The sequence below is a fragment of the Notolepis coatsorum genome, assembly GCF_963971535.1.
Source record: "Notolepis coatsorum genome assembly, chromosome: 2".
Taxonomy (NCBI): Eukaryota; Metazoa; Chordata; class Actinopteri; order Aulopiformes; family Paralepididae; genus Notolepis; species Notolepis coatsorum.
Genome location: NC_140166.1, coordinates 59,945,976 through 59,972,363, shown reverse-complemented (window position 1 = coordinate 59,972,363; position 26,388 = coordinate 59,945,976). Strand labels below are relative to the sequence as shown.

The window sequence follows — 26,388 nt, the reverse complement described above, 5'->3', positions numbered from 1 at the left end:
CTGTAGCAGCATGTGAATTGCTCTTTTGTAGTGCTTGCCTGCTGAAATGCATGTGTCTCTTAGTACATTTTGGGTGAAAACGGTAAAGCTTGAACACCACTGTATGTTATGTATTGCTTAACAACGACCTACACCTACATGGACCACGAGGATTAGTTACTCATTTTGAAACTCTTTGGGCGGGATCCACTAAGAATGGATTGCGCGGTGGTAATTTTGCACCCTTACTTACAATTCATTATTATCAAGGGGGACCCTGATGTAAACAAGACGAAAGTCTTTCTCTGGTCTGCATCCCCTTAACAATTGTGTGTATTGAGCCGTACTGTATTGTACCCATTCTGCAATCTGTTAATAAAATGTTCAATCAATCAATCACCCGCGCAGGGTTTGCACACGGATGTGTGTGTGTGTGTGTGTGTGTGTGTGTGTGTGTGTGTGTGTGTGTGTGTGTGTGTGTGTGTGTGTGTGTGTGTGTGTGTGTGTGTGTGTGTGTGTGTGTGTGTGTGTGTGTGTGTGTGTGTGTGTGTGTGTGTGTGTGTGTGTGAGAGACGGAGAGAGGGAGAGAGAGAGAGAGAAACGGGTTGTTTCATTCATAACAATGGAAGTAATACAACTGGCAAAAATCACCCGGCGTGTGCGTTGGACTATAGACACAAAATACTAATTAAGCAAGCTCTATACATTACGAAGTAAACTAAATACAATACGAAATGAACGGAATACTAATTACTGGTATTCTGTTCATTTCATATTGTATTTAGTTTACTTCGTAATGTATAGAGCTTGCTTAATTAGTATTTTCACGACACAGTGCGTCCTGTGTTTTTGTCACTATCTTTCGTCATTGCATATGTTTGTAATGTCCTATTCCAATTACATTCATCACATATAATTGTACTATATTCTATTGTGCTGTATTTGTTTATATCCCATTTAATTGCATTCAATCTCTTTATTAAAGCCCTGGCCTATATTTGATTTCACAATTATATTATATTGAAGGAGAGGAGTTCTTTTTCATTTAATAATAATAATAATAATAATAATAATAATAATAATAATAATAATAATAATAATAATAATAATAATAATAATAATAATAATAATAATAATAATAATAATAATAATAATAATAATAATAATAATAATAATAATAATAATAATAATAATAATAATAATAATAATAATAATAATAATAATAATAATAATAATAATAATAATAATAATAATAATAATAATAATAATAATAATAATAATAATAATAATAATAATAATAATAATAATAATAATAATAATAATAATAATAATAATAATAATAATAATAAAATAATAATAATAATAATAATCATGACGTTGCATTACTGCTGATCAGCACGCCTATCAGAAATAAAAGTTTTCAGAACCAAGCATTTGAAATGACCTGGTTTAGTGCTTATAGCCTTATTTTTCGAATAGTGTTCACTGCCAGACTTGGAGCAAATCACGCCACGTTGCGAAGGCTATCTCGGCACGTGGCTTTATATTTCTCGAACAAATCATATACTGTTCATAAGATCTATTTTCTGCTGTTCCAACGAAACCTCAATCAACAAAATCCGTCCATAGATTCTGGCTGCACAGGACGAAATGTATAGGATTGATTGAGCTGGTGGCAACCAACGTCTTTCGGTCTCAATTAAATAAAAAAGGTGATATTCTCCATCGAAATATAATTTCACGGGGGATGCCTGGCATCTGGCAACAGCGCTGGCAGTGACGCTCATGGCATGATGCCTCTTTACAGCGCTTAGGGATCTGCACTTTATTTACCACCACGTCTGTGAAGACGGCAGGTGCGTCGGGTTAACTGGTCGGTGCAATTGGCGGCGGCCATTGTGGATACAGAGCAGATTCCAGACGAAGCCATTTACATAGAAAGGGGACGTGTTTCGCCCCACATTACCTCATTTAAATCCGCGCCGATTGCACCGGATGCAATGCTGACGGAACGCGTAATTTGTATTTTGTGTCGTCTATGCCTCATTTCTGTCTTATCGCTCCACTTCCTGATATCAGCCAACAGCGTGTCAGAGTGCAGACTGCTCCGCGAGCCAGATGCACAGTGGGGAGAACTCCACACATAATGTCTGCGCTGGTATCTCATCGTGCAATGTCCTTTAGTAGTGGATAGCTCGCAAAAAGACGGAGCAAAATCCGAGCGCAAACCCCACGCAGGTAAGGGTGCAATTCCCACCGCGCAAATCATTCTTGGAAAAGCCTTATGGACCCAACTCTTTAGATGAGGGAACGGGTACATACGCACACAATACGCGACCACTAATAAAAACGTAACTACACTAACGTTATGAGAGCTAACATTGCTACCTACTGTACAAGTGCATTGGTTTAGTGCATTTCATACTTCCGGTTGCTACTGAACGGACATGTTTGTGCGGACCTGTTCTCCCAAACTGGTCAGCAAATGACTGTTTTCATTTTTACGTTATTATTATTATAATTTTTTTAAAACATTGATCTTAACTGATCACTGTGACTTTATTGCTTTTATCGTTATATATGCCTATGTTTGTGTACAGCACTTTGAGCTACATGACATGTATGAAAGGTGCTTTATAAATACTTACTTACTTACTTACTTACTTACTTACTTACTTACTTACTTACTTACTTACTTACTTACTTACTTACTTACTTACTTACTTACTTACTTACTTACTTACTTACTTACTTACTTACTTACTTACTTACTTACTTACTTACTTACTTAGTGGATCCCGCCCTGAGTATTTACAGACATTTCTCAGACAAGAGCTGCGGGCCCTGCACAACCTGTCCTAAAGAAGGTCTTCCCCAGAGGTCAGCAGGGACATGGTCAGAGGAGAGCCTTTAACCCCTCTGGTACAGGGGGCTTTACTTGGCTTGAGTCTCAAAGCCAGAATGCCCACACGTTGTTTTGTGTGCAGGCTTTTTCCACTGCCCTCTGCTCTGGAGACAACATTCTCCTCTCCGGTACTGGTTTTTCAAACTGGAAAGGGGCTTTAGAAAAATGGTGGAGGATTCCAGGAGCAAGCCAAGGCCGAGCATCATCTTAATGGACCTGTCTCAAACCCTGCCCTCTTTTCTTGATCCTCCAATCACAACTGTCGCTTACCTCGGACAAACTTGGTTTGTCCGAGGTAAGCGACAGTTGTGATTGGAGGATCAAGAAAAGGGGCAGGGTTTGAGACAGGTCTATTGCAATGGTGGCACATGGGCTGAGTTTAACACGGGTGTTGAGAACAACACATCCTGACTACAGGCAATGGACAAAGAATATAAACAAAAAGGTGGAAGAGAACGGAAAGTATGTCAAGACAGTCGCTGATGTGCTGCTGTGCACAGCAACACAACACATTGCACAGCATGGCACAACCACAAACATCACCTGCACTACACCACCATGAACAATACAATACCTTCATTTTAGTGGTTGCCTTTGGGCGCCCCCCCCCCCACCCCGCGTCTATACTTTCCGTAGCCGCATTTCTGGCAGACGTTTCTGGTCATGTGACATGTGCGCCCCAATAGCGTGACGAGCTGTGTCTTTGCCCGTTTCCACGTCAAACAGCCTGCAAACTACCTGGCGTTCTATCGCCGCCACGCTCTCTAAGACAAACTCTAACCTTAACCGACTTCGAAAGAGTGCCTATAAGCTTAACCGGTGTAGAAACTGACGTCGGCCAATCATCAGAGAGCGTCTGCCAGAAATGCGGCTTACGGAAAGAATACAGGCCCCCACCCCTATTTAACTGTTGGTCCTTCCTGTGCCCCCCCCCCCCCCCCCCCCTCCTCTGAAAATACTCTGGATCCGCCCCTGTGTGGAACGGCCTGATGTGTAACAGTGCAGGGGTCCTGATGTGTAACAGTGCAGGGGTCCTGATGTGTAACAGAGCAGGGGTCCTCCTGATGTGTAACAGTGCAGGGGTCCTGATGTGTAACAGAGCAGGGGTCCTCCTGATGTGTAACAGTGCAGGGGTCCTGATGTGTAACAGAGCAGGGGTCCTCCTGATGTGTAACAGTGCAGGGGTCCTCCTGATGTGTAACAGAGCAGGGGTCCTCCTGATGTGTAACAGTGCAGGGGTCCTCCTGATGTGTAACAGAGCAGGGGTCCTCCTGATGTGTAACAGTGCAGGGGTCCTCCTGATGTGTAACAGTGCAGGGGTCGTCCTGATGTGTAACAGTGCAGGGGTCCTGATGTGTAACAGTGCAGGGGTCGTCCTGATGTGTAACAGTGCAGGGGTCCTCCTGATGTGTAACAGTGCAGGGGTCCTGATGTGTAACAGTGCAGGGGTCCTGATGTGTAACAGAGCAGGGGTCCTGATGTGTAACAGTGCAGGGGTCCTGATGTGTAACAGTGCAGGGGGCCTCCTGATGTGTAACAGAGCAGGGGTCCTGGATGCGTCTATTCTTTTACCAACGGATTTCCAGTTCCGCGTTCTGCGATCTGATTGGCCACTGACGTTTCTGATGCGATCTGATTGGCCACTGACGTTTCTGGTCATGTGACATGTGCGCCCAATCGCGTGACGCGCCCAAACTACCTAGCAAACTACCTAACGCCTAGTTTATCACCGGTTAAGCTTATAGGCGACTCTTTCGAAGTTGGTTAAGGTTAGAGTTTGGAATCAGGGCTGGCGTTCTATCGCCCCCTGCTCTAAGACAAACTCTAACCTTAACCAACTTCGAAAGAGGCGCCTATAAGCTTAACCGGTGAAAGAAATAGGCGTCACACGATTGACGCGACCAGAAACGTCAGTGGCCAATCAGAGCGCAGAACGCGAACGCGGACCTGGAAATCCGTTGGTAAAAGTATTCAGGCGTCCCGGACGTGACGCGGCTGACGGCTGGCGGTACGGACCGCAGGAACGTGGGTAATAGACACGCCTCCAGCGGCGCAGAGGAGCCGCTCAAACGTTCAAAAAAACTCATCCATCCGTCTGTTATCTTCTCATCTTCTTTTTAATTCCTTTCATTCTTCCGCACTCCTCTTTTTTTTTTTTTTGGTAATTACTCTAATCTATAATCTTCTGTTGATATATTTCTCCTCAACCTCCAATTCTCCGGTGGTGATTATATGACTGACTGACAACTGGCCTCCTGTGACCAAAGACCAAACGCACTTCCCAGGCTCCTTCGGTGTAGCTTTGTTGTCCTCCGCGCGTCAGGGTAGGGGCAAAGGATGGAGAGATGACGGAGGGAGAGAGAGTAAAAGAAAGACAGATGGAGAAACAGAGAGAGAGAGAGAGGAATAGGAAAGAGAAAAGAAAGTTAGATTGAAAGAGAGAGGGTGTGTGTGTGTGAGAGAGAGAGAGGGATAGAGAGAGAGGGAGAGAGAGAGAGAGAGAGAGAGAGAGGGTGAATGGTGCTGAATGAGAGACAGAAATGGTTGTTGTAAAAAAAGGGCTTTTGAGAGATTATGAATTTACATATCTTAATAGAGGAATGCATGCCATGGCTCTCCACCAGAAAGAAAAAGCTGCATAGTTCATCTTTGGAATTACAGAAGGTGCGTGCCTCCTGTGTCTGTGTGTGTGTCTCCTCGTTTTCCTACCGTTGTGGGGACCAAATGTGCCAACAACTGATCGAAACAAGATTTCTGTTGTCGTTTAGGCGACATTGGCCAGATCCCACAGGAAAGAGCTATATAGGATTATCGTTAAGGTTCGGTTAAACAGACAGTTCACCCAGAATGCAGTGCTATCTATCAATCCAGATCGTTTCTGTGTAATTTGCCTAGTTTACCTAGTAGTATCTAAAATAGAGATATCTGCCATAGAGATATCTGCCATAGAGATATCTGCCATAGAGATATCTGCCATAGAGATATCTGCCATAGATATATATATGCCATAGAGATATCTGCCATAGATATATCTGCCATAGATATATATGCCATAGAGATATATGCCATAGAAATATCTGCCATAGAGATATCTGCCATCATTCCAATACAATCGAGCTTAATGGCCCTCGGTTTGTGGTGCTCAAAACAGCAGAATAAAAACGTGAATCATCACGAGATCATGACCCAGTTACTCAGGATAATGCACAGACCTTGTTATGAACAGTTTAATTTGAGAACTATTTGACTACCTACTGAAGTACACCCCCGTACTAGTAACGCATGGCAGGTGTACTTCAGTAGAAAATAGTTCCCAAATGAAACTGCTCACAACGTTAAGGTTTGCGGAAAATCTTGAGTAACCAGGTCATGACAGCCAGTGATGCCACTAACGCGTTACTAAGTAACGCGTTACTGCAATCTGATTACTTTTCCCCGAAAATAGTAATCTAACGCGTTAATCTTTACAAGCCAGTAATCTGATTGCAGTTACTTGTCCAAGTGGCTGTGCGTTACTATTTCGTTACTATCTCATCATAATGCAGTATTTTCTTTCGTTTTCGACAGTCAAAAATACGTTTGGAGCTGTTTTCCTAGTATTGGGAGTGACGTCACAGCACGCAACCTCACTTGTTGTACCATGCTGGTGGGCAGTGTTGTGCTAGTTACTGAAAAATAGTAACTCAGTTACTTTACTAGTTACTTCATTTCAAAGTAACTTCGTTACTGTATTAGTTACTTACACCCAAAAGTAATGAGTTACTTTGAAAAGTAACTATTTAGTTATTTAAAAAAAAAGATAAAAAAAAAAGATTGCTCCCGAGTCCCATGCCCTATAGTACTCAAAATCGGTTGATCAACTTGACAGTTTCCATTCACATCACCGAACTCTGCTAAGCAATGTGGTCTAGATACAAACACAAATCTGACACAAACAAATGTTGTCCCGAGTCATATAATAAGAAGTGCGCCGGTTGAAGGAACAGCCTTGATGCCGCCGGAGCGTTTCATTATAACCATTATAATTCAAGGGTACTACGACTATGCTTGCACCTCATGGTACCAAAGCACCTCAAAGGCGCTTAAAACAAAATTACAAACATCACAGTCAGACTACTACTTGACCTGGACCCCAGAACCCACCTCACCCCTGCCCACTTTGACAACCTAGGATGGCTTAGAGTAGACAACAGAGTACAGCAACTTGCAATGGGCCTGGTCTACAAGATACACTATACGACCGGGGTACCCATGTACATGTCAAAATACTTCCCAAAGGTCAGTGAATACCACAACCACTACACCAGAGGAAGCTCAACAAACCCAGATTCGGCTCAAACAAGGGACTAACGTTTCGCAATTATGCCACAACAATGTGGAACGCCCTACCCAAAGCTAGGGGTAACAGTACTGTATATTTGAATACCGCCTATGTCACAAATGTATCAGTACTAAATACCTATATGTCCCTATGCCATAAATGTCATGTATGTTATGTATGTCATAAATGTCTATATGAATTGAAAATGGGGGACCCTGATGGAAACAAGACAAACGTCTTTCTCAGGTCTGCATCCCCTTAACAATTGTATGTATTGAGCCGTACTGTATTGTACCCATTCTGCAATCTGTTAAATAAAGTTTTCATTCATTCATTCATTCACGCTGTACACGGCTTCACAGCGATAGCGTCAGTCTTATACAATTCTCGAAGACACTCTGACGTCAAGAGACCGTCGCCATCTTGGTATTGGGGGGAAACAAACGGATTTACGATAAAATGTCTTGATTGATTGATTGATTGAAAACTTTATTAACAGATTGCAGAATGGGTACAGTACAGTACGGCTCAATACACACAATTGTTAAGGGGATTCTTTCAAAAACACTCTCAAAAAACACCTACGTGAGACTGCAATTCGAAACTGGCCCCTACAAATGTCCTAACCTAGTTGTACAGTAAATTACCAAGTAAGGCTTTGTCAGTATTCCAATGTACAGTGTAAAATGTGTGTGTCCCCCCTACCCAACCCCCCCCCCCCACCTCCAATGTACAGCCCTCACCCACCCAACCCCACCCCACCCACCCAACCTCCTCCAATGTACAGTTTCTACGCCAAATGTATATACACTCTTTTTCTGGACACTTCTGTATCACAAACAGTACTGTATTTGCAAATCTGATATGTCATAAATGTATAGATGTAGCAGTACTGTCTATCTGTATGTCATGTATGTCATATATGTTATGATGAATTGAAAATGGGGGACCCTGATGTAAACAAGACGAAAGTCTTTCTCTGGTCTGCATCCCCGTAACAATTGTATACTGAGCTGTACTGTACTGTACCCATTCTGCAATCTGTTAATAAACTTTTCAATCAATCAATCAATCATGCAGACCAGAGAAAGTATTTCGTCTTGTTTACATCAGGGTCCCCCATTTTCAATTCATCAGGATTCAGGACATAATGACATACAGATAGACAGTACTAGGCTACTACTCAGTCTGCGTTGAGCTCCGTTTTTATTACATATTTGATCACATTCTTGTTCATTTCATAACCTTTTTATATAATTTGTTTTGAAAATATTAAGGCCAACATGGCATATCACTATTTCGAACGTTTTTCTGCTGATTCTAAGTGCATGTTTCCCCCCCAAGCCATAGACATGCACTTAGACAGAAAGTTAAAAAGACAGGAAGTTGACTTCGACAATGTGTACCATTATACAAATAGGTACAAATATGACATATTCAAACCATGTAAACTACGTTGTCAGCTCGCAGAAAAATAAACATCTTGGCAGCCCAAGTCGTGTGTACATTAACCAGCCTGTTCAGCACCATGGAGAGCAGCCCCTTCAACAGAGTTCAACCTGCAGCATTCTGCTCCTGTTACGTCACTCACACCCTTGATTGATTGATTGATTGATTGATTTATTGAAAACTTTATTAACAGATTGCAGAATGGGTACAGTACAGTACGGCTCAATACACACAATTGTTAAGGGGATGCAGACCAGAGAAAGACTTTCGTCTTGTTTACATCAGGGTCCCCCATTTTCAATTCATCATAACATACATGACATACAGATAGACAGTACTGCTACATCTATACATTTATGACGTACCAGATTTACAAATACAGTACTGTTTGTGATACAAAAAGAGTCCAGAAAAGAAAGTATATACATTTGAGGGGGAAGAAACTGTACATTGGAGGGGGTTCATACTGGAGCCTTCATAGTTGGGCATGTATAGCGTGAACAACATGAGCGACCCAACTGAAATAAGGACCAGTCATATTGGCTTTTGCTTCAATAAAGGCTTACAGTTACAGCCCCCCTAAGCTCACAGTTTTTAATGTCTAACTCTTGTGTGCTGAACTTGTCACCAGAGCGCCTTTTACACATTCCTCCCCCGGAGGTTGTGAAATATTGCAACATTTCTTCTGGCTACTGGAGTGGGAGAGCTTCTCTGTATTTCCCCTCAAATCCGAGTTGCATGTATATGATGCCACTAGTAGGTCGAACACATAGAACTATTATAAAACCGGTTGAAACTCCTGGTCCAATAGTGGTAACTTGACACATTTAACGTCAGGATTACACAGAAAGTTGAGTAACATTAGGTATTCAATAGGGATGTCCGATATTGACATTAAAATGTGATATCGGAAAATTTTACATTTCTATAACTCTATTTACCCAGGCAGGCAAGCAAGTAAGAACAAATTCTGATTTTATTTATTGTCAAAAGTATACATAATGTGTTAATTCCACAACAAGAGATATGTAATGTTAATTACCTGAAATTATTCCGTTTTTTTTGGGGGGGGGGGGGACCCTGCATATATTGGTATCGGTTGATATTGGTATCGGAAATTAAGAGTTGGACAATATCGGTATATCGGTATCGGTAAAAAAGCCAATATCGAGCATCCCTAGTATTCAATATAGAAATATATATTTTAAGGTGCATTTGGAGGGGGAACTTTAACGCCTAACCACACAAACACAATGACAGGTATTTCTGTAACAGGTAACAACAGCTAAAAGCAAGAAATCGACATGTCGACCCGTACTGGAGCATTTTGACCGACAATACAGTAATGAACTCGGAACCCTATGGCCATCTGCAAGGTAAGTAGGGCTGCAACTAACGATTATTTTGGTAATCGACTAATCTGTCTATAATTTTTCCGATTAGTCGACTAATCTAACGATTATTTTTGTCATTCGATTAGTCGACTAATCTAACGATTATTATTGTCACACCCTCAATCTCTGCTTCCTGTGGGCATGGCTCCTTCTCCAATGCATGTTTTACCTCACATGCTCAAGTCTGCACACCTGTGAATGTCACCCTGTTGTCCAGTCCCTCTGCCTTAACAGTTAACTTAACATAACATGATGATCCCATAGCAAATTAAAATAATGACTCATGAAACATTTGAATTTGGATCTTAAGCAACTTTCAATCAAAATGTATTTGAACAATACAACAATCACTCATAACAAGATAAATAAATAAAATAATACAAAGTGGAAGTGTTTAAATAACAAAAAAAAATATATAGCAGACTTCTTAGCTTAACATCCCAGGGAACTAATGGGATAACTGGGGATGTTGTTTGCTTTTGACAAGAGTCTCAAAGTCTGGGGTGACGGTAGACAAAGCAACTCTGAGGTCATGCTCAATGTCCAATCTGTTCCTCTGCTCTGTCTTCAGCTGGACCAGAGCTGAGAAGCCACTTTCACAAAGATAGGTAGTAAAAAAAAATGTATAATATTTTTTTTATGACAAATCGATGCAAACATTCTGCGTCGACGAGTTTTTATGATCGACGTCGTCGATTATGTCGACTAATCGTTGCAGCCCTAAAGGTGAGCATACAGTTTTGACAGTCTCTCTCTCTCTCTCTCTCTCTCTCTCTCTCTCTCTCTCTCTGTCTCTGTCTCTGTCTCTCTGTCTCTCTGTCTCTCTATAAAAATAAACAACATCACATTTGATTATTTTCTCTGTTTGTTTTGTAGTTCTCATAGTTTAGCTTTCTTTATATTGTGTTGTGTGTCCTCATTATATAGACTGTCTCTGGTGCAGCCACAAGAATAGTTAGGAAGGGACTCTCTCTCTTTCTCTCTCTCTCTCTCTCCCTCTCTCATTATATAGACTGTCTCTGGTGCAGCCACAAGAATAGTTAGGAAGGGACTCTCTCTTTCTCTCTCTCTCTCTCTCTCTCCCTCTCATTATATAGACTGTCTCTGGTGCAGCCACAAGAATAGTTAGGAAGGGACTCTCTCTTTCTCTCTCTCTCTCTCTCCCTCTCATTATATAGACTGTCTCTGGTGCAGCCACAAGAATAGTTAGGAAGGGAAAGATGGACAGGCACCTCTGTCTCTCTCTCTCTCTCTCTCTCTCTCTCTGTCTCTCTCTCTCTCTCTCTCTCTCTCATTGTCTTCATGTTTGCAGATCTGTGCTCCTGGACCCCGCCTCCTGGCAGTACGGGGTGATGCTCAACCGCTTCGCCAACCTGACGGACGTCCCAGATGTCCTCCAATCACAGGGCTTCTCCAGCCTACTTCCTCAAACGGCCGCCTCCCCCTTATCTCGCACTGACCCGCCTTCCATCCAGCGGGCCGAGAACAGCTTGATTTCTCCACCGTCCTCCTCCGTCATCGAGGAGGAGGAGCCTCCCGAGTCACACGCCTCACCACGCCTCTCCGGAGACGACGCCACCTATCTGGACCCCCCCCACGCAGTAGAGCCCCCCTCTCCTCCCCCTCCCCCCTCGCTACAGTGTTACATCCACCCGTTTGCGGCGCGTCTCCCCTCCCAGCCCCACCGGCCCGGGCAGCTGAAGCAGTACTACCTCCTGAACGCCGCCTCCCTCCTGCCGGTGCTGGCCCTGCGGGTCGGAGACGGGGAGAAGGTGCTGGACCTCTGCGCGGCGCCCGGGGGCAAGGCTCTGGCCCTGATGCAGACGTGCAGCCCAGGTAGAGAGCCAGCGCTGCTGTGATGGAGTGGTCAGTGGTCACCCACTGCAAGGTGTACGCTGCTGTGATGGAGTGGTCAGTGGTCACCCACTGCAAGGTGTACGCTGCTGTGATGGAGTGGTCACTCACTGGTCACCCACTGCAAGGTGTACGCTGCTGTGATGGAGTGGTCACTCACTGGTCACCCACTGCAAGGTGTACGCTGCTGTGATGGAGTGGTCACCACCAGGGGTGTAAAAAGTACCCAGAAATGATAGTTTTATTATGATTTTTGACCCTCAAAATATGGGTCTCTAGACAACCTACTTGTTCAGTTATTTGCAATATTGGCTGAAATAGTGACATACATTTTTTGACGATGGCGTCATTAATTTGCATATAAATGGTACATGGGACACTCTGACAGATCTTTAACATAGTCTATCATTTTCTACACACACTGGTTAACAATATATTTCCAGGGGGTGCATGATAGTATTCGCTTTCCTACTCAACTAATTGGTAACATTTTTATTATTTTGTATTGACGGCACAGATTTGCATAGGCTACTTACATAGAAACATGTGATTACTCTAGGGATAGTGTTATTGTGATCTTTGACCCTCGAAACATGGGTCTAGACACCTCATTTGTTCAGTTATCTGCAATATTGGATAGATCTTCTTGCGATTTCTTGATAAATAATTTGCATATAAATGATACATGGGACACTGACAACTTGTTAACATAACCTATCATTTTTTTCAAATTTTCTTTCAATCTAGAAAGTCTGGTTACAAGTATATTTCCGGGGGGTGCATGATACCCCTCTCTTCCTACTAGACTATTATACTTAAGTGAAAGTATGGGTACCGTCTCAAAATGTTACTCAAGTAAAAGTCAGAGTATCTGGCTAGAAACACACTTGAGTAAAAGTAAAAAAAAGTTTCGACTTTTTAATGTACTAAAAAGTAAAAGTAAAAACCTTTTTTCTGACTGTCTCTTCTTCTGATAGCAGCTGTTTAATCAAAGATCCCTGCTTTCTAGTCTTGCACAAGGACCAATCAGCATGGGTATGGGCGGGTTCATATTCCATTGATGGGGATTTGATTGGCTGTTTTTAAATAAAGCGCGGCCGCAGGATTAATAAAGTTTTTTTTTTTATCCACTTTTTCTCCCATTTTCTATATTTTCTCCCATCCCAATTTCGTATCATCCAATTCAACCCTCCCCTGTCACGAACGCTGTTTCTTGCCTCCCACAAGCCGGCTGCAATGTGGACTAAGTCATACATAGCACAAGTCCCCTCCGGTACTTAAGGTAACAGCAGTCGCATCTTTTCACCTGCGCAGCTCGATCTCAGTGGTGAGGAGTAACGCGTGGGAGGCTCACGCTGCCCCCGACACTTCCTGATTCCACTGCGCAGGCGCACCAACCGACCTGTAGGAGTCGCTGTCCACAACGCCCGATCCCCACCCATCAGTTTCCCACCCCCTAATACGGCCAATGTGTATTAGTACGGACGACCAGCTAAACTGAAAGCAAATGTGGAGCGCTGGGCTCGAACAGGCGAGCCCAGCGTCTCCAGATTTTGTGGCGAGCGCCTTGCCCACTACGCCACGTAGCCGCCCGACAGGATTAATAACGTTAATGTTAGTTCGGCCAGAGAAACAAATATACTATTTAAAATTGTCGGACCTGCGAGATTTGTGCTTTGTACTTTGTAGGTCTGCATTTTAAATGTAAGGAGTAAAAGGTATGTTTTTTTTCCCCCTCTGAAATGTAATTGAGTAAAAGTACAAGTATACAAACCTAATAATACTTGAGTAAAGTACAAATCCCCCCAAAACAGTACTTAAGTATTGTACTAACAAAGTTAAATTACTCAAGTACTTTACACCCCTGGTGGTCACCCACTGCAAGCTGCACGCTGCCGGTGATGTTGATGTGGCTTCAGTACATTTTTATATGGAAAGGTGGTTTAGATGGAGCTGATTTAAGTTAATGAATGAATTAATTCTTCTCTAGGAAGAAGCAAGATGCTTATCGGGGTCCTACCCCCTTATTACAATAAACCCTTAATGAAATTTGTTTTCAGTCTTTCGTCCTTTCCATATATCAACCACTTCATCATTAGGCCTGAGATACATAACCAAGTTTCAAGTTCAAGTTTCTTTAATAGTTGTCATACAGAAGTACAGAATACTTTTATACAAAATGCTTCTTACTGTTTCGCTCCAGATACTGTGTTAGACAAGATAGTATGAAATAAAATAGTATAGCATGTAAAATAGAAGTAAAAATAGAGGTCACAGTGTTCAGTATAGACATATGTACAATGTTCGATGCAGAATAGAAGTAACTGAGTTACCATACAATATACTATGCAATGTACTAATATACAATACTATATAGTGCAGAGCAGAAATGGGATGAGGTACAATTTAGGTACAATTTACAGTAAGGTGTGCGAGTTGTAGTGCAAATCCTTTACCAATAAATATAAAGTGTAAAGTGTGTTTAGGTGTACCAAGTACAACCAAGTACACCGTCAAACAAAATCACTCGACGATCAAGCAATCGATCACAGTTCATATACAATCGTTAATGTTAATGAATGACAGTTATTGTACAATCAATAGCCCACTGTCCACCCAGTTTCTTTAGAAAGCAAAAGGTATATGCTGACTAGATCAGAACAAAAAGACATATCTTACAATATTTTAGTCAATTGCATGTTAATAAATGTAAAGGAAATGTCAAACAATGGTCAAACAAGTATTTCTGATCGATCGAATCGTAAGATGTTCAACGTCATTCAAAAATATATTATTTCATGTAAAATCTCGATCTCAAGGAATAACTTGCCAAACCTGACCTTAATCGGGAACGTCTCTGTGTGTCAGTCATGAATATTCTATCTCTGTATAGGTGGGTTCGGCGGTCGTTGATATATCTGTTGTGCTTCTCTGTGTTTCAGCGTTGCTCTGCTGTAATGAGATAAACCTTCACAGGCGGAACTGGCTGGCCAAGACCCTGGAGTCCTTCCTCCCGCAGGCACTGAGCGACCGAGTGATTATATCCCATCAGGACGGCCGGACCTTTGGGCAGAGTGAACCCGGAACGTACGATAAGGTGGGGGATAGAGACGTGGTGGCCATGTTGTTTATAGTTTTGGCAGCAGCACTAAACAGTGCAGTTTGTCATTTTTTTAACATTCAAAGCTTCTATTGAAGTATTCAAAACGAAGCTTCGAATGTCTGTCGTCATATTTTATGACACAATCCAAAAGAAAAATATTTTTTTTATATACATATCCTCAAATTAAATCCTCAATTTGAATAACGTGATTCAGCTGATTAAATGAGTCTTTAAAAAAAAATTAAATCAACTTTCGTTAATGAATATAACTCGTCAGTTTCGTCGACATAAATAATCCAATCAGGGCACGGTTGGTACGAAAGTGATGGTGACGTCTTGATGGAGCGCCGAGCGGATGCAGATGTGCTACATCATTTATGATAAATGTTTTATAAAATCTTTTATGACGCGTCATATACTATAATAGTATAATACTATAATATTAGTGTAGCCCCATTGGTTTAAACAGAATGAATAGACACATAAAAAATATATATTATATAAAAAAAAAATATACAATAATAATAATGCATTTTATTTATAAGGCGCCTTTCAGGACACTCAAGGTCGCTGTACAAAAATTAAAAACGGGTCATTAACAATCACAATCAATTTAAAAAATATAAATACAATCAATTTATACAATAAATAAAAACAAAGTAACCACTACACCTCCCTATAGACCAGGAAGTAACCACTACACCTCCCTATAGACCAGGAAGTAACCACTACACCTCCCTATAGACCAGGAAATTACCACTACACCTCCCTATAGACCAGGAAGTAACCACTACACTTCCCTATAGACCAGGAAGTAACCACTACACCTCCCTATAGACCAGGAAGTAACCACTACACCTCCCTATAGACCAGGAAGTAACCACTACACCTCCCTATAAGTAGACAGCCCAAGTCTCCCATTATCTCTCCTGTTTTACCAAAAAAAGAAAATCCCCAAATCCCAACCACTCTATCCAATGCATTCCAATACAGACCGGCAAATCCGGGTACTTTAGCCTTTTCTATTGATCGCCAAAACTGTCAGCAGGACACTTACATTGTTTGAAACGTTTGTTTTGTTAGTGCTTCATGTTAAGTCACACTGGCCACCATTGAGTGTTTCACACCGTTGTGAAAAGTAAGGTTTGATCTGTCTTCAGGCTCCTTCAGTCTCCCCCTGTGGTGTTTCCCCATTGAGCTGCAGGATACCTCCCTACCGGGATATTTCATATTATGCTTATTTTTTGTTTTTGTTTTTGTTTAACCTTTATTTAACCAGGAAGTCCCATTGAGATACGAGATCTCTTTTGCAAGGGAGACCTGGCCAAGATAACAGCAATAACATTTGCAATATATCAGACAGCAATAAAATGTGCGGTACATCACACCAGAACATAATAAAAGTGCATGTATACGATATACAATACATCACATGTAAACACAAGAACACAAAACAGAATAGTCTACATAATAGTAAAAGTGTATCACAGTATAATACAGGGTAATACAGTAATTTAGCAGTTTTGCAGTTGGGTCCCGACTACAGAAAGCAATGACATTCTTCTTGTAGGAAGTTATGTAATACAGATTTAAATTCTTATGAATCTGTGGGTGACCTAACCCTAAGAGGTAATTACTATTTCTGGGATGTGATAGCCTTCAGTGTGATCTATCTATCTATCTATCTATCTATCTATCTATCTATCTATCTATCTATCTATCTATCTATCTATCTATCTATCTATCTATCTATCTATCTATCTATCTATCTATCTATCTATCTATCTATCTATCTATCTATCTATCTATCTATCTATCTATCTATCTATCTATCTATCTATCTATCTATCTATCTATCTATCTATCTATCTATCTATCTATCTATCTATCTATCTATCTATCTATCTATCTATCTATCTATCTATCTATCTATCTATCTATCTATCTATCTATCTATCTATCTATCTATCTATCTATCTATCTATCTATCTATCTATCTATCTATCTATCTATCTATCTATCTATCTATCTATCTATCTATCTATCTATCTATCTATCTATCTATCTATCTATCTATCTATCTATCTATCTATCTATCTATCTATCTATCTATCTATCTATCTATCTATCTATCTATCTATCTATCTATCTATCTATCTATCTATCTATCTATCTATCTATCTATCTATCTATCTATCTATCTATCTATCTATCTATCTATCTATCTATCTATCTATCTATCTATCTATCTATCTATCTATCTATCTATCTATCTATCTATCTATCTATCTATCTATCTATCTATCTATCTATCTATCTATCTATCTATCTATCTATCTATCTATCTATCTATCTATCTATCTATCTATCTATCTATCTATCTATCTATCTATCTATCTATCTATCTATCTATCTATCTATCTATCTATCTATCTATCTATCTATCTATCTATCTATCTATCTATCTATCTATCTATCTATCTATCTATCTATCTATCTATCTATCTATCTATCTATCTATCTATCTATCTATCTATCTATCTATCTATCTATCTATCTATCTATCTATCTATCTATCTATCTATCTATCTATCTATCTATCTATCTATCTATCTATCTATCTATCTATCTATCTATCTATCTATCTATCTATCTATCTATCTATCTATCTATCTATCTATCTATCTATCTATCTATCTATCTATCTATCTATCTATCTATCTATCTATCTATCTATCTATCTATCTATCTATCTATCTATCTATCTATCTATCTATCTATCTATCTATCTATCTATCTATCTATCTATCTATCTATCTATCTATCTATCTATCTATCTATCTATCTATCTATCTATCTATCTATCTATCTATCTATCTATCTATCTATCTATCTATCTATCTATCTATCTATCTATCTATCTATCTATCTATCTATCTATCTATCTATCTATCTATCTATCTATCTATCTATCTATCTATCTATCTATCTATCTATCTATCTATCTATCTATCTATCTATCTATCTATCTATCTATCTATCTATCTATCTATCTATCTATCTATCTATCTATCTATCTATCTATCTATCTATCTATCTATCTATCTATCTATCTATCTATCTATCTATCTATCTATCTATCTATCTATCTATCTATCTATCTATGTTTTGTCCTAAAGTTTTAGTTTGTGAGAAAACGCCCACTAACCCTGTCCCCTAACCCCTAGTCCTGAAGTTATTTTCCCACAAAAAGAGGCGTGGCGATCATGAATCATAAATCAGGGCGGATGATGTATTGCTGGTCTGATGTATCGGTTCCTCGTTTGACTCATGTGGGGGTCGGCTGACGAAATGAGGGGGAAAGAAAGAGTCTGAAGGAATACGGAGGAGAATGTAGATTGTGGCAGGACTCAGAGTCACTGAATATATTCAATCTTTAATTATACTCGATAATACACTGAGTAATTAAACTCACTTACAGTGCCGTCGAGATGGTACATACACAAGTGTCACAGTGCGTTCATAAATATAAAGACTATTAATATCTTAATAGCGTAACACCTCCAGCATCTGTCTTTCTGTGTTTAATAATGTCTTTATTTTCATGATCAATTCATGTCTCACCACACACCTTCCTCTCTCCTCCACTCTCTGTCTCTGTTTCACCTCATCGCCCCCTCCTCGTCTCTCGCCTCCCTCCCCCCCACCTTCCTCATCATCACCTTCCTCTGTCTGCTAGATCTTGGTGGATACTCCTTGTTCCAATGACAGAAGCTGGCTGTATACCAGTAGCGGCCAGCAGGGGGAGCAGAGACTGATGGAAAGAGCCCTGCTGCCTGGTCTCCAGGCTCAGCTGCTTAGGTCAGTGACGGTCCTCATCACAGCCTAAAGCTGCTATATAGCCTAAGGCAGTGTTTCTCAACTGGTGGGTCGCGGATGTGTGTACATTTTTATTTTATTTTATATATATTTTTTTTACTACCTATCTTTGTGAAAGTGGCTTCTCAGCTCTGGTCCAGCTGAAGACAGAGCAGAGGAACAGATTGGACATTGAGCATGACCTCAGAGTTGCTTTGAGACTCTTGTCAGGACCAAGCAACATCCCCAGTTATCCCATTAGTTCCCCCAAACTTACTGTAGGTCTGTTATGTTAAGCTATAGTATAAGAAGTCTGCTAAGAAGCATGATTATTTATTATTATTATTTTATTTCATTGGGGTTTTAGCCCTAGTTGCACTTTTGTTGCAACCCCAGTTATCCCATTAGTTCCCCAAAACGTAGGTATGTTATGTTAAGCTAAGGAATCTGCTAAGAAGCATATATTATTTATTATTACTTTATTTCATTGGGTTTTTAGCCCTAGTTGCACTTTTGTTGCACTTTTTTGTGTTTATTTCATGTTTTTAATAGTGCATGAAAGATTGTGTATTACTGCAAAAAAAAAAAAAAAAATCAATAAATCATAGTGGTTAAAAAATTTGGGTTGCGACTTAATGACTAAGGAAAATGTTGGGTCCCGAGGCGAGACCAGTTGAGAACCGCTGGCCTAAGGCACATATAGCCTAAAAGTAATTTTGTGTGTGTGTGTGAGTTGTCATCGGTAGCATGGTCATCTGGCATGTTTTCTAAGTGTCATCTAGAAAGCGTCTCAGGAGGTAGAGCAGTTGTCTGGTAATCCGGAGGTTCCCGATTCGATTCCCGCTCCTCCCGGGTATAGTGTGTCGAAGGCACCTTGCACAGTGGCCTCTGTCGTCGGTGTGTGAATGTGTGATGAGTGACCGGGTAAAATGTGAGGAACAAAATGTAAAGCGCTTTGTATAAAAGCTGCTATATAAATGCAACCATTTACCGTCTATCTACAACCTTGACTCCTTAACGGAATAGCAGGTTTGGTAACGCAGGAGATGAAGGTGCAAGTGCAACTGTCAACATCACCGAGGAGGACCTGAAATGGGACGACACCCATGCGGATCAGGTGGTAAAGAAGGGCCCAACAACGCCTCTTCCACCTGAGAAGACTTAAAACAGTTTGGCATGGGGCCCAGCATCCTGCGTGGGGCCCCGCAGAGAGTGTCCTCACCGGCTGCATCACATCACCAACAGCCTCAGGTCCAGCAGCCTCAGAGCCAGGTCCAGGTCCAGCAGCCTCAGAGCCAGGTCCAGCAGCCTCAGAGCCAGGTCCAGCAGCCTCAGAGCCAGGTCCAGCAGCCTCAGAGCCAGGTCCAGCAGCCTCAGAGCCAGGTCCAGCAGCCTCAGAGCCAGGTCCAGCAGCCTCAGAGCCAGGTCCAGGTCCAGCAGCCTCAGAGCCAGGTCCAGCAGCCTCAGAGCCAGGTCCAGCAGCCTCAGAGCCAGGTCCAGCAGCCTCAGGTCCAGCAGCCTCAGGTCCAGCAGCCTCAGAGCCAGGTCCAGCAGCCTCAGAGCCAGGTCCAGCAGGCTCAGAGCCAGGTCCAGCAGCCTCAGAGCCAGGTCCAGCAGCCTCAGAGCCAGGTCCAGCAGCCTCAGAGCCAGGTCCAGCAGCCTCAGAGACTCCTTCTACCACCAAGCCATCAGACTCATGAACAATACCTAAACAATTATGATTTTACCCTGTGTTTTTATGTATGTAGTATTTTTTATAATTTTTTTATAATCTTTTTCCCCCTTCTTTTTCCGTTTTTCTCCCCTCCCAATGTTAGTCGTTATGCCAATTCCCAATCCCCTTCCTGGTCGTTGCGCACTCTACCCCCTACCGTCGGTCTGGGAGGGCGGAGACTATCACATGCTTCCTCCGACACATGTGTAGCCAGCCCACCGCTTCTTTTCACCTGGCAGCAGCGCTGACTCTCACTGGGGGAGTGTAACGTGTGGAAGGTCACACTACCTCCCCCCAGATCCTTCCCTCGCTGTGCAGGCGCCCCGACCGAACTGTAGGAGTCGCTGTTTACAACGACCAGGACCCACCCTCGCCGGGTTTCCCACCCGCTGACACTGCCAATCGTGTCAGTATGGACGGTCGGCCAACCCGGAGGCACCACAGCTGGATTCGATCCCACTGTCTCTGTGGTGGTGGGCAGACGCTTAGTCCGCTGCGCCACCCGGCCGCCTTGTATGTAGTATTTTTAAGTATTCTTTAGTACTGTATTGTACATTTTATTCTACTGTTGCACTTTTTATATCACCACTCTCAGCACTGTAACTTTTTCTTACATCATTATTATGCCGGTTTTTATTGCGTTTTCTTTCGTATGTATTCGATCTATTGTGTATTTTATTTATTGACTGCTGTAGGTCGAGGGGGCGGGACCTAAGACTCTTGCTCTGTTTGTATGTAAATGTGACGAGATGATGCAACAATATAAAACGGAACCTGAATCTGTGCCGCAGGTCCGCGCTGATGGCGGTGCGCCCTGGCGGCGCCGTGGTCTACTCCACCTGCACGCTGTCCCGCGCCGAGAACCAGGCCGTGGTGGAGGCGGTGCTGCACGCCTGCCCGTGGGCGGAGCCTGAAGACCTGTGGGAGGAGCTAGTCGTCCCCTTCTCGGAACACTTTGCGTTCAGCCCCGCCCCTCCTCCGGGGGAGCAGAACTCCTCCTCCTCCCGCCGCGAGCATGGCGTTCTGGTGGTTCCTCGGCCCGGCCGGACCTGGGGACCCATGTTCCTCTGTCGGATCAGACGGACGTACTGACCAGCTCCCCCACATGGTGCCTTTTATATCGCAGCGTTTATCCAGAGCGCTTTACAAGTTTGTTCCTCAGATTTTCACCCGTTCACTCTCACGTTCACACCGGCGGCGGAGGTGCGAATCTGATTGGCCACTGACGTTTCTGGTCATGTGACATGTGCGCCCAATCGCGTGACGCGCCCATTTCCGCCTCGACCAGCAGCAAACCCTAACCCTAGCCCTAACCGTTCTATCGCCATGCTCTAAGACAAACTCTAACCTTAACCAACTTCGAAAGAGTGCCTAAGCCTAACCGGGGCTTAAGAACTTGCCGTCACACGATTGGTGCGACCAGAAACATCAGTGGCCAATCAGAGCGCAAAAGGCGAACGCGGAAGCATGCACCGTTTGGGTTTAGAATACAGGCGACCTGCTCATCGGGAGCAATTAGGGGTTAAGTGTCTTTGCTCAAGGACACATCGACACGCTGCCCGGGAGGAACGGGAATCGTACCGGGAACGTCCGGATTACCAGACGACTGCTCTACCTCCCGAGCCACTGTCGCCCCTGAAATAGCTGATCTGCTGAGAATGAAAGCTGATCAGCTGAGAATTAGGTATGATTCTACTATTCTGTGAAGAAATAAGACCTCTACATATATGTTATGTGTGGTTTCTACATATATGTTATGTGTGGTTTCTACATATATGTTATGTGTGGTTTCTACATAATGTTATGTGGTTTCTATATGTGGTTTTTGTTCGTCTTAACTTTTATTTTTTTATTTGATTACTTGAAGCTGAATAATTGAGTTCTGAATTCTGCCACAGTCCGTATAGTTACCACGGCAACCACTCACTGCAGAGATAGTTATTCCTTTTAACCATGTTTCAAAACTCACATTTCACCTCGGGAATGCAGTAGATTATAATGTTGCTCCAAATAAAACAACGTCACATTTGATTATTTTCTCTTGTTTGTTTTGTAGTTCTCATAGTTTAGCTTTCTTTATATTGTGTTCTGTGTCCTCATTATATAGACTGTCTCTGGTGCAGCCACAAGAATAGTTAGGAAGGGAAAGATGGACAGGCGCCCCTCTCTCTCTCTCTCTGTCTCTTTCTCTCTCTGTCTATCTCTCTTTCTCTGTCTATCTCTCTTTCTCTCTCTCACTTTCTCTCTTCTTTCTCTCTTTTTTTATCTCTCTTTCTCTCTCTCCCCTCTCTCTCTAACCTAATAAACCACAAAAATAGTTCTGAAGGGAAAGATGGACAGGTCTCTCTCTCTCTCTCTCTCTCTCTCTCTCTCAACCTAACCAATTGTGCTTCCTATGGAGAGAGGGTGGCGCGCCCGTCTTTCACTAAAAGCACAAAGGTGGCTTTAGACAGACGGACGACGGGGTGTATCATTCACTTCCCAAGGTAACGTTAACGTTAGTACTCGTCAGTTGTTCCTTCGGTTTTTACAGTTTTTGCAAAGAAAAGTTGCAAGATCAAGACCAGCTTTCTATTTGAAACACGTTGCTTCGCTTCGCTGGGGGAGATAAAAAGGTGTCCCCAAAGTGTTGACGGGCGGCCAGTCGTACATCCTCCAGCAGGACGCCGTCATTAGTGCCACTCTTCAAGAGAAAACATGGGCGCGACAGAGAGGGGGCCTGGGGTGTGTTGACGTTGGCATGGCATCATCATGGGGTGTGTTGAAGTTGGCATGGCATCATAATCATGCCCCCCTGTGTCGACCTCTCAGGTCTGCAGCTGTGATGGTTGTTGCTCTTGCCGGATCGTTCTTCAATTGAATCTTCCTTTTGTGCAACTGAAAATATTTCTTCTATGAAATGTGCTTTAATGATAACAATGTCCCTTGCTACTTCATATTTCAAGTGTTCTTTTGACATAAATGTAATGTAAACATCCACAGTTGAAATACAGTATTTGTCGACGGTGATCCACTTTTACATAATAATAATAATAATAATAATAATAATAATAATAAACTTTATTTGTATAGCCCCTTTCATACAAGAATTATAGCTCAAAGTGCTTCACAGCAGCAAAAAAAAGACATAAAATGAGCACAAAACTGGCAGATCAAGAGTAGTAGTAGTTGTATTCAGTCATCTCACACAATACAATATGCACAATAATTTTACAATATTTGATTTGACAGTGACTGAAAAGGTACAGACTGAAGAATAATGCTTATACATGCCTGTCCTATATTCTTAACAAAATTAAGACTCCAAAACAGTATTCTAAAAGAAATTAACACACACAAAAAGTATTATTCACCTTTGTAGTTAAACCATTTTCTTAAAAACCAAAAGCGAATTACTCATTCTTAACTTCATATCAGCATTGTTCCACAAGTGAACCCCAATAATAGAATTACACCTCCTTTTAATCCCTTTCTTAGCTTTTTGAACAGTACATTTACAAATATCTCTCAAATCATATTTTCTTTCATGTATTGAAAAAAACATTTGCACCCCGTCCGGGAGTAACTTTGCTTTAGCTCTCTACATTATTTGCATAATTCTATAATAAACCAAATCATAAAATTTCATAACATGTGACTTTATAAACAATGGATTTGTGTGGTCGTAACCAGTCTTTTTTTTTGTATCCACTTTTTCTCCTTTTTCTGTTTTTCTCCCATCCCAATTTAGTCGTGCCAATTCCCCCCTCCCCTGTCTTGATCGTTGCTCGCATGTGCCCCCCACTGGCCGGTTGTAGGGAGGATAGAAGCCTTGGATCACATGTCTCCGATACATGCGGAGTCAGCCAGCCACTTCTTTTGACCTGCCAGCGCGGACTCTCATTGGCCAGGTGTAACGTGTGGGAGGCTCACACTACCCCCGACATCTCCTGTCCTTTCTGTGCAGGCGCCCTGACCGACCTGTAGGAGTCACTGTTTACAACGACCAGATTACCACCCATCGACTCCCCTCCCGCTGACTCTGCCAATTGAGTCAGTATGACGGCCGGCACAAGCCGGAGGCAACGCTGACATCCGGATTCGATACCGGTGTCTCGCGCGTTGGTGACGAGCGCAATGTCCGCTGCGCCACCCAGCCGCCGGTCGTAACCAGTCTGAAAAAGGTTCATAATAATAATAATAATACATTTTATTTGTATAGCACCTTTCATACAGAAACTGCAGCTCAAAGTGCTTCACAACTGAAAAAAGACAGGCATAAAAAGACAGGCATACAGACAGGCAGTCTGTTGTCATTTATTTCTGATTTTGTTTTATTGTGTTTTTATATTAAGCTGTAGTGTAAAGCACCCTGTGCATTCGTGCTGTGAAGGGTGCTATATAAATAAAGGTCATTCATTCATAAAAAGTGCAGACATCTAAAATCACAGTTTTTCACATTAGGATCTAACATCCCAACAGGCCACCTTGTTTATGGTTTGATTCAGTTTTAAATAGACAATAATAAAAATAGTAAGATAAAATAGACAGAGTAAAATAGTGCAGTGCAATAAAATTGTAGAATAGAATAGATACAAATATATATATATTTGACAGTGCAATAAAATAGTTCTGGATTACTGTTCAACAGTTCAAAGTCGTTCAAAGTTCCTCTGAGTCCTGTGGACTAATACTTGGTGGGGGTGGTGGTGGTAGGTCTTCCATATAAGGCCTGAAGAGATGGTGTCCTTCCGCTTAAAACTCGACAAATAGGACCTGAATCCCCGGCCGCTCCCCATGGATCGCGCCGGCGATATCAGCAACTCCAAAACGATGTACAGTATAAGGTTGGTAAATTGGACTGTGTAGATTCACAGTTAAAGAAGACAGTATTGAGTATTTCCGGGTGGTATCGTATCACGTTCAATCTTAAGTAATTGGTTTTACTTTACACCTGCAAAATACATTGGCTGTCCAAAACTAAACGATAATAATAAACAGACTTTTATGGTTGATGGATTGATTTTATTTGACCGTTTCATTTTTACAACATCTCTGCGGAGAATTCCAAAAAGCAGCGAGCGGAGTGCCGTACATAAAGTGAAAGGTCTGGATATAACACAATAAAAGCCCCAAGGCTTATTTTTCATCATGGTTTCTCGACTGAAGGCTGCGAGAAGAGAAGGAGAGAGGGAGGAGGAGAGAGGGAGGAGGAGGAGGAGAGGCACTCGTCGCGCAGGGCGATGATCAATGGCAGCTCTGCGGAGCCAATTTAAAGGAAAACATCGCACAGCATGGTCTCAATTGATCACGGATTAAACGATTGTGTTGAAAGATATTTATTGTCTCCTAAAGCTATGATTCATTATCCGAGTGTCTCAGTCATTTCATGTGTTACGGTAATCTGTGTGTATATGGCACTGGGTCCATATTCATTGGGCCTCATGCATGAAGCGATATAAGAACAGATTTCGTTCTTAACTAGCGTTTCCTCTTACTTTGTTCTTACCTGGGATTCAGCAAGTTTTCTTATTGTTGCTTTTTTCTCAGGCAAGAACAAATTATAAGAGTGGTCGAGAGCACTCTTACCGAAATAAGAAATTCTTACCCCAAAAAAAACTTTTCAATAATAATAATAATTATTATTATAACTTATTGCGTGCGTTCTGTCTGAAATGGATTATATATTAGTAGGGTCATCTGTGGCACTTCCGTGACCACGGAGAGCGAAGGTCCGTTTTTCAATGGATTTGTCATCTAGGAGGGTTAATAAACAAATTTAGCCGGGGTGTATTTTTTAAAAAGGCGGGAAAAATTCGTGAGAAAATGGCT

At 41.8% G+C, this 26,388-nt stretch overlaps 1 protein-coding gene across 3 annotated transcripts in view; it reads left to right on the top strand.

Moving 5' to 3' along the window:
• The window catches only part of nsun3 (NOP2/Sun RNA methyltransferase 3), a 42,653-nt gene extending 20,157 nt beyond the window's left edge, over nt 1–22,496 (top strand). For all 3 annotated transcript variants that reach the window (XM_084338057.1, XM_084338058.1, XM_084338059.1), the window contains 5 exons: nt 9,930–10,030; nt 11,361–11,884; nt 14,845–14,999; nt 18,745–18,866; nt 21,369–22,496. In XM_084338057.1, coding sequence (XP_084194183.1) covers nt 9,930–10,030; nt 11,361–11,884; nt 14,845–14,999; nt 18,745–18,866; nt 21,369–21,669 — 1,203 coding nt within the window. In that variant the 3' untranslated portion in view covers nt 21,670–22,496. The remainder of the gene's footprint in view (nt 1–9,929; nt 10,031–11,360; nt 11,885–14,844; nt 15,000–18,744; nt 18,867–21,368) is intronic.
• The last annotated feature ends 3,892 nt before the right edge of the window (nt 22,497–26,388 follow it).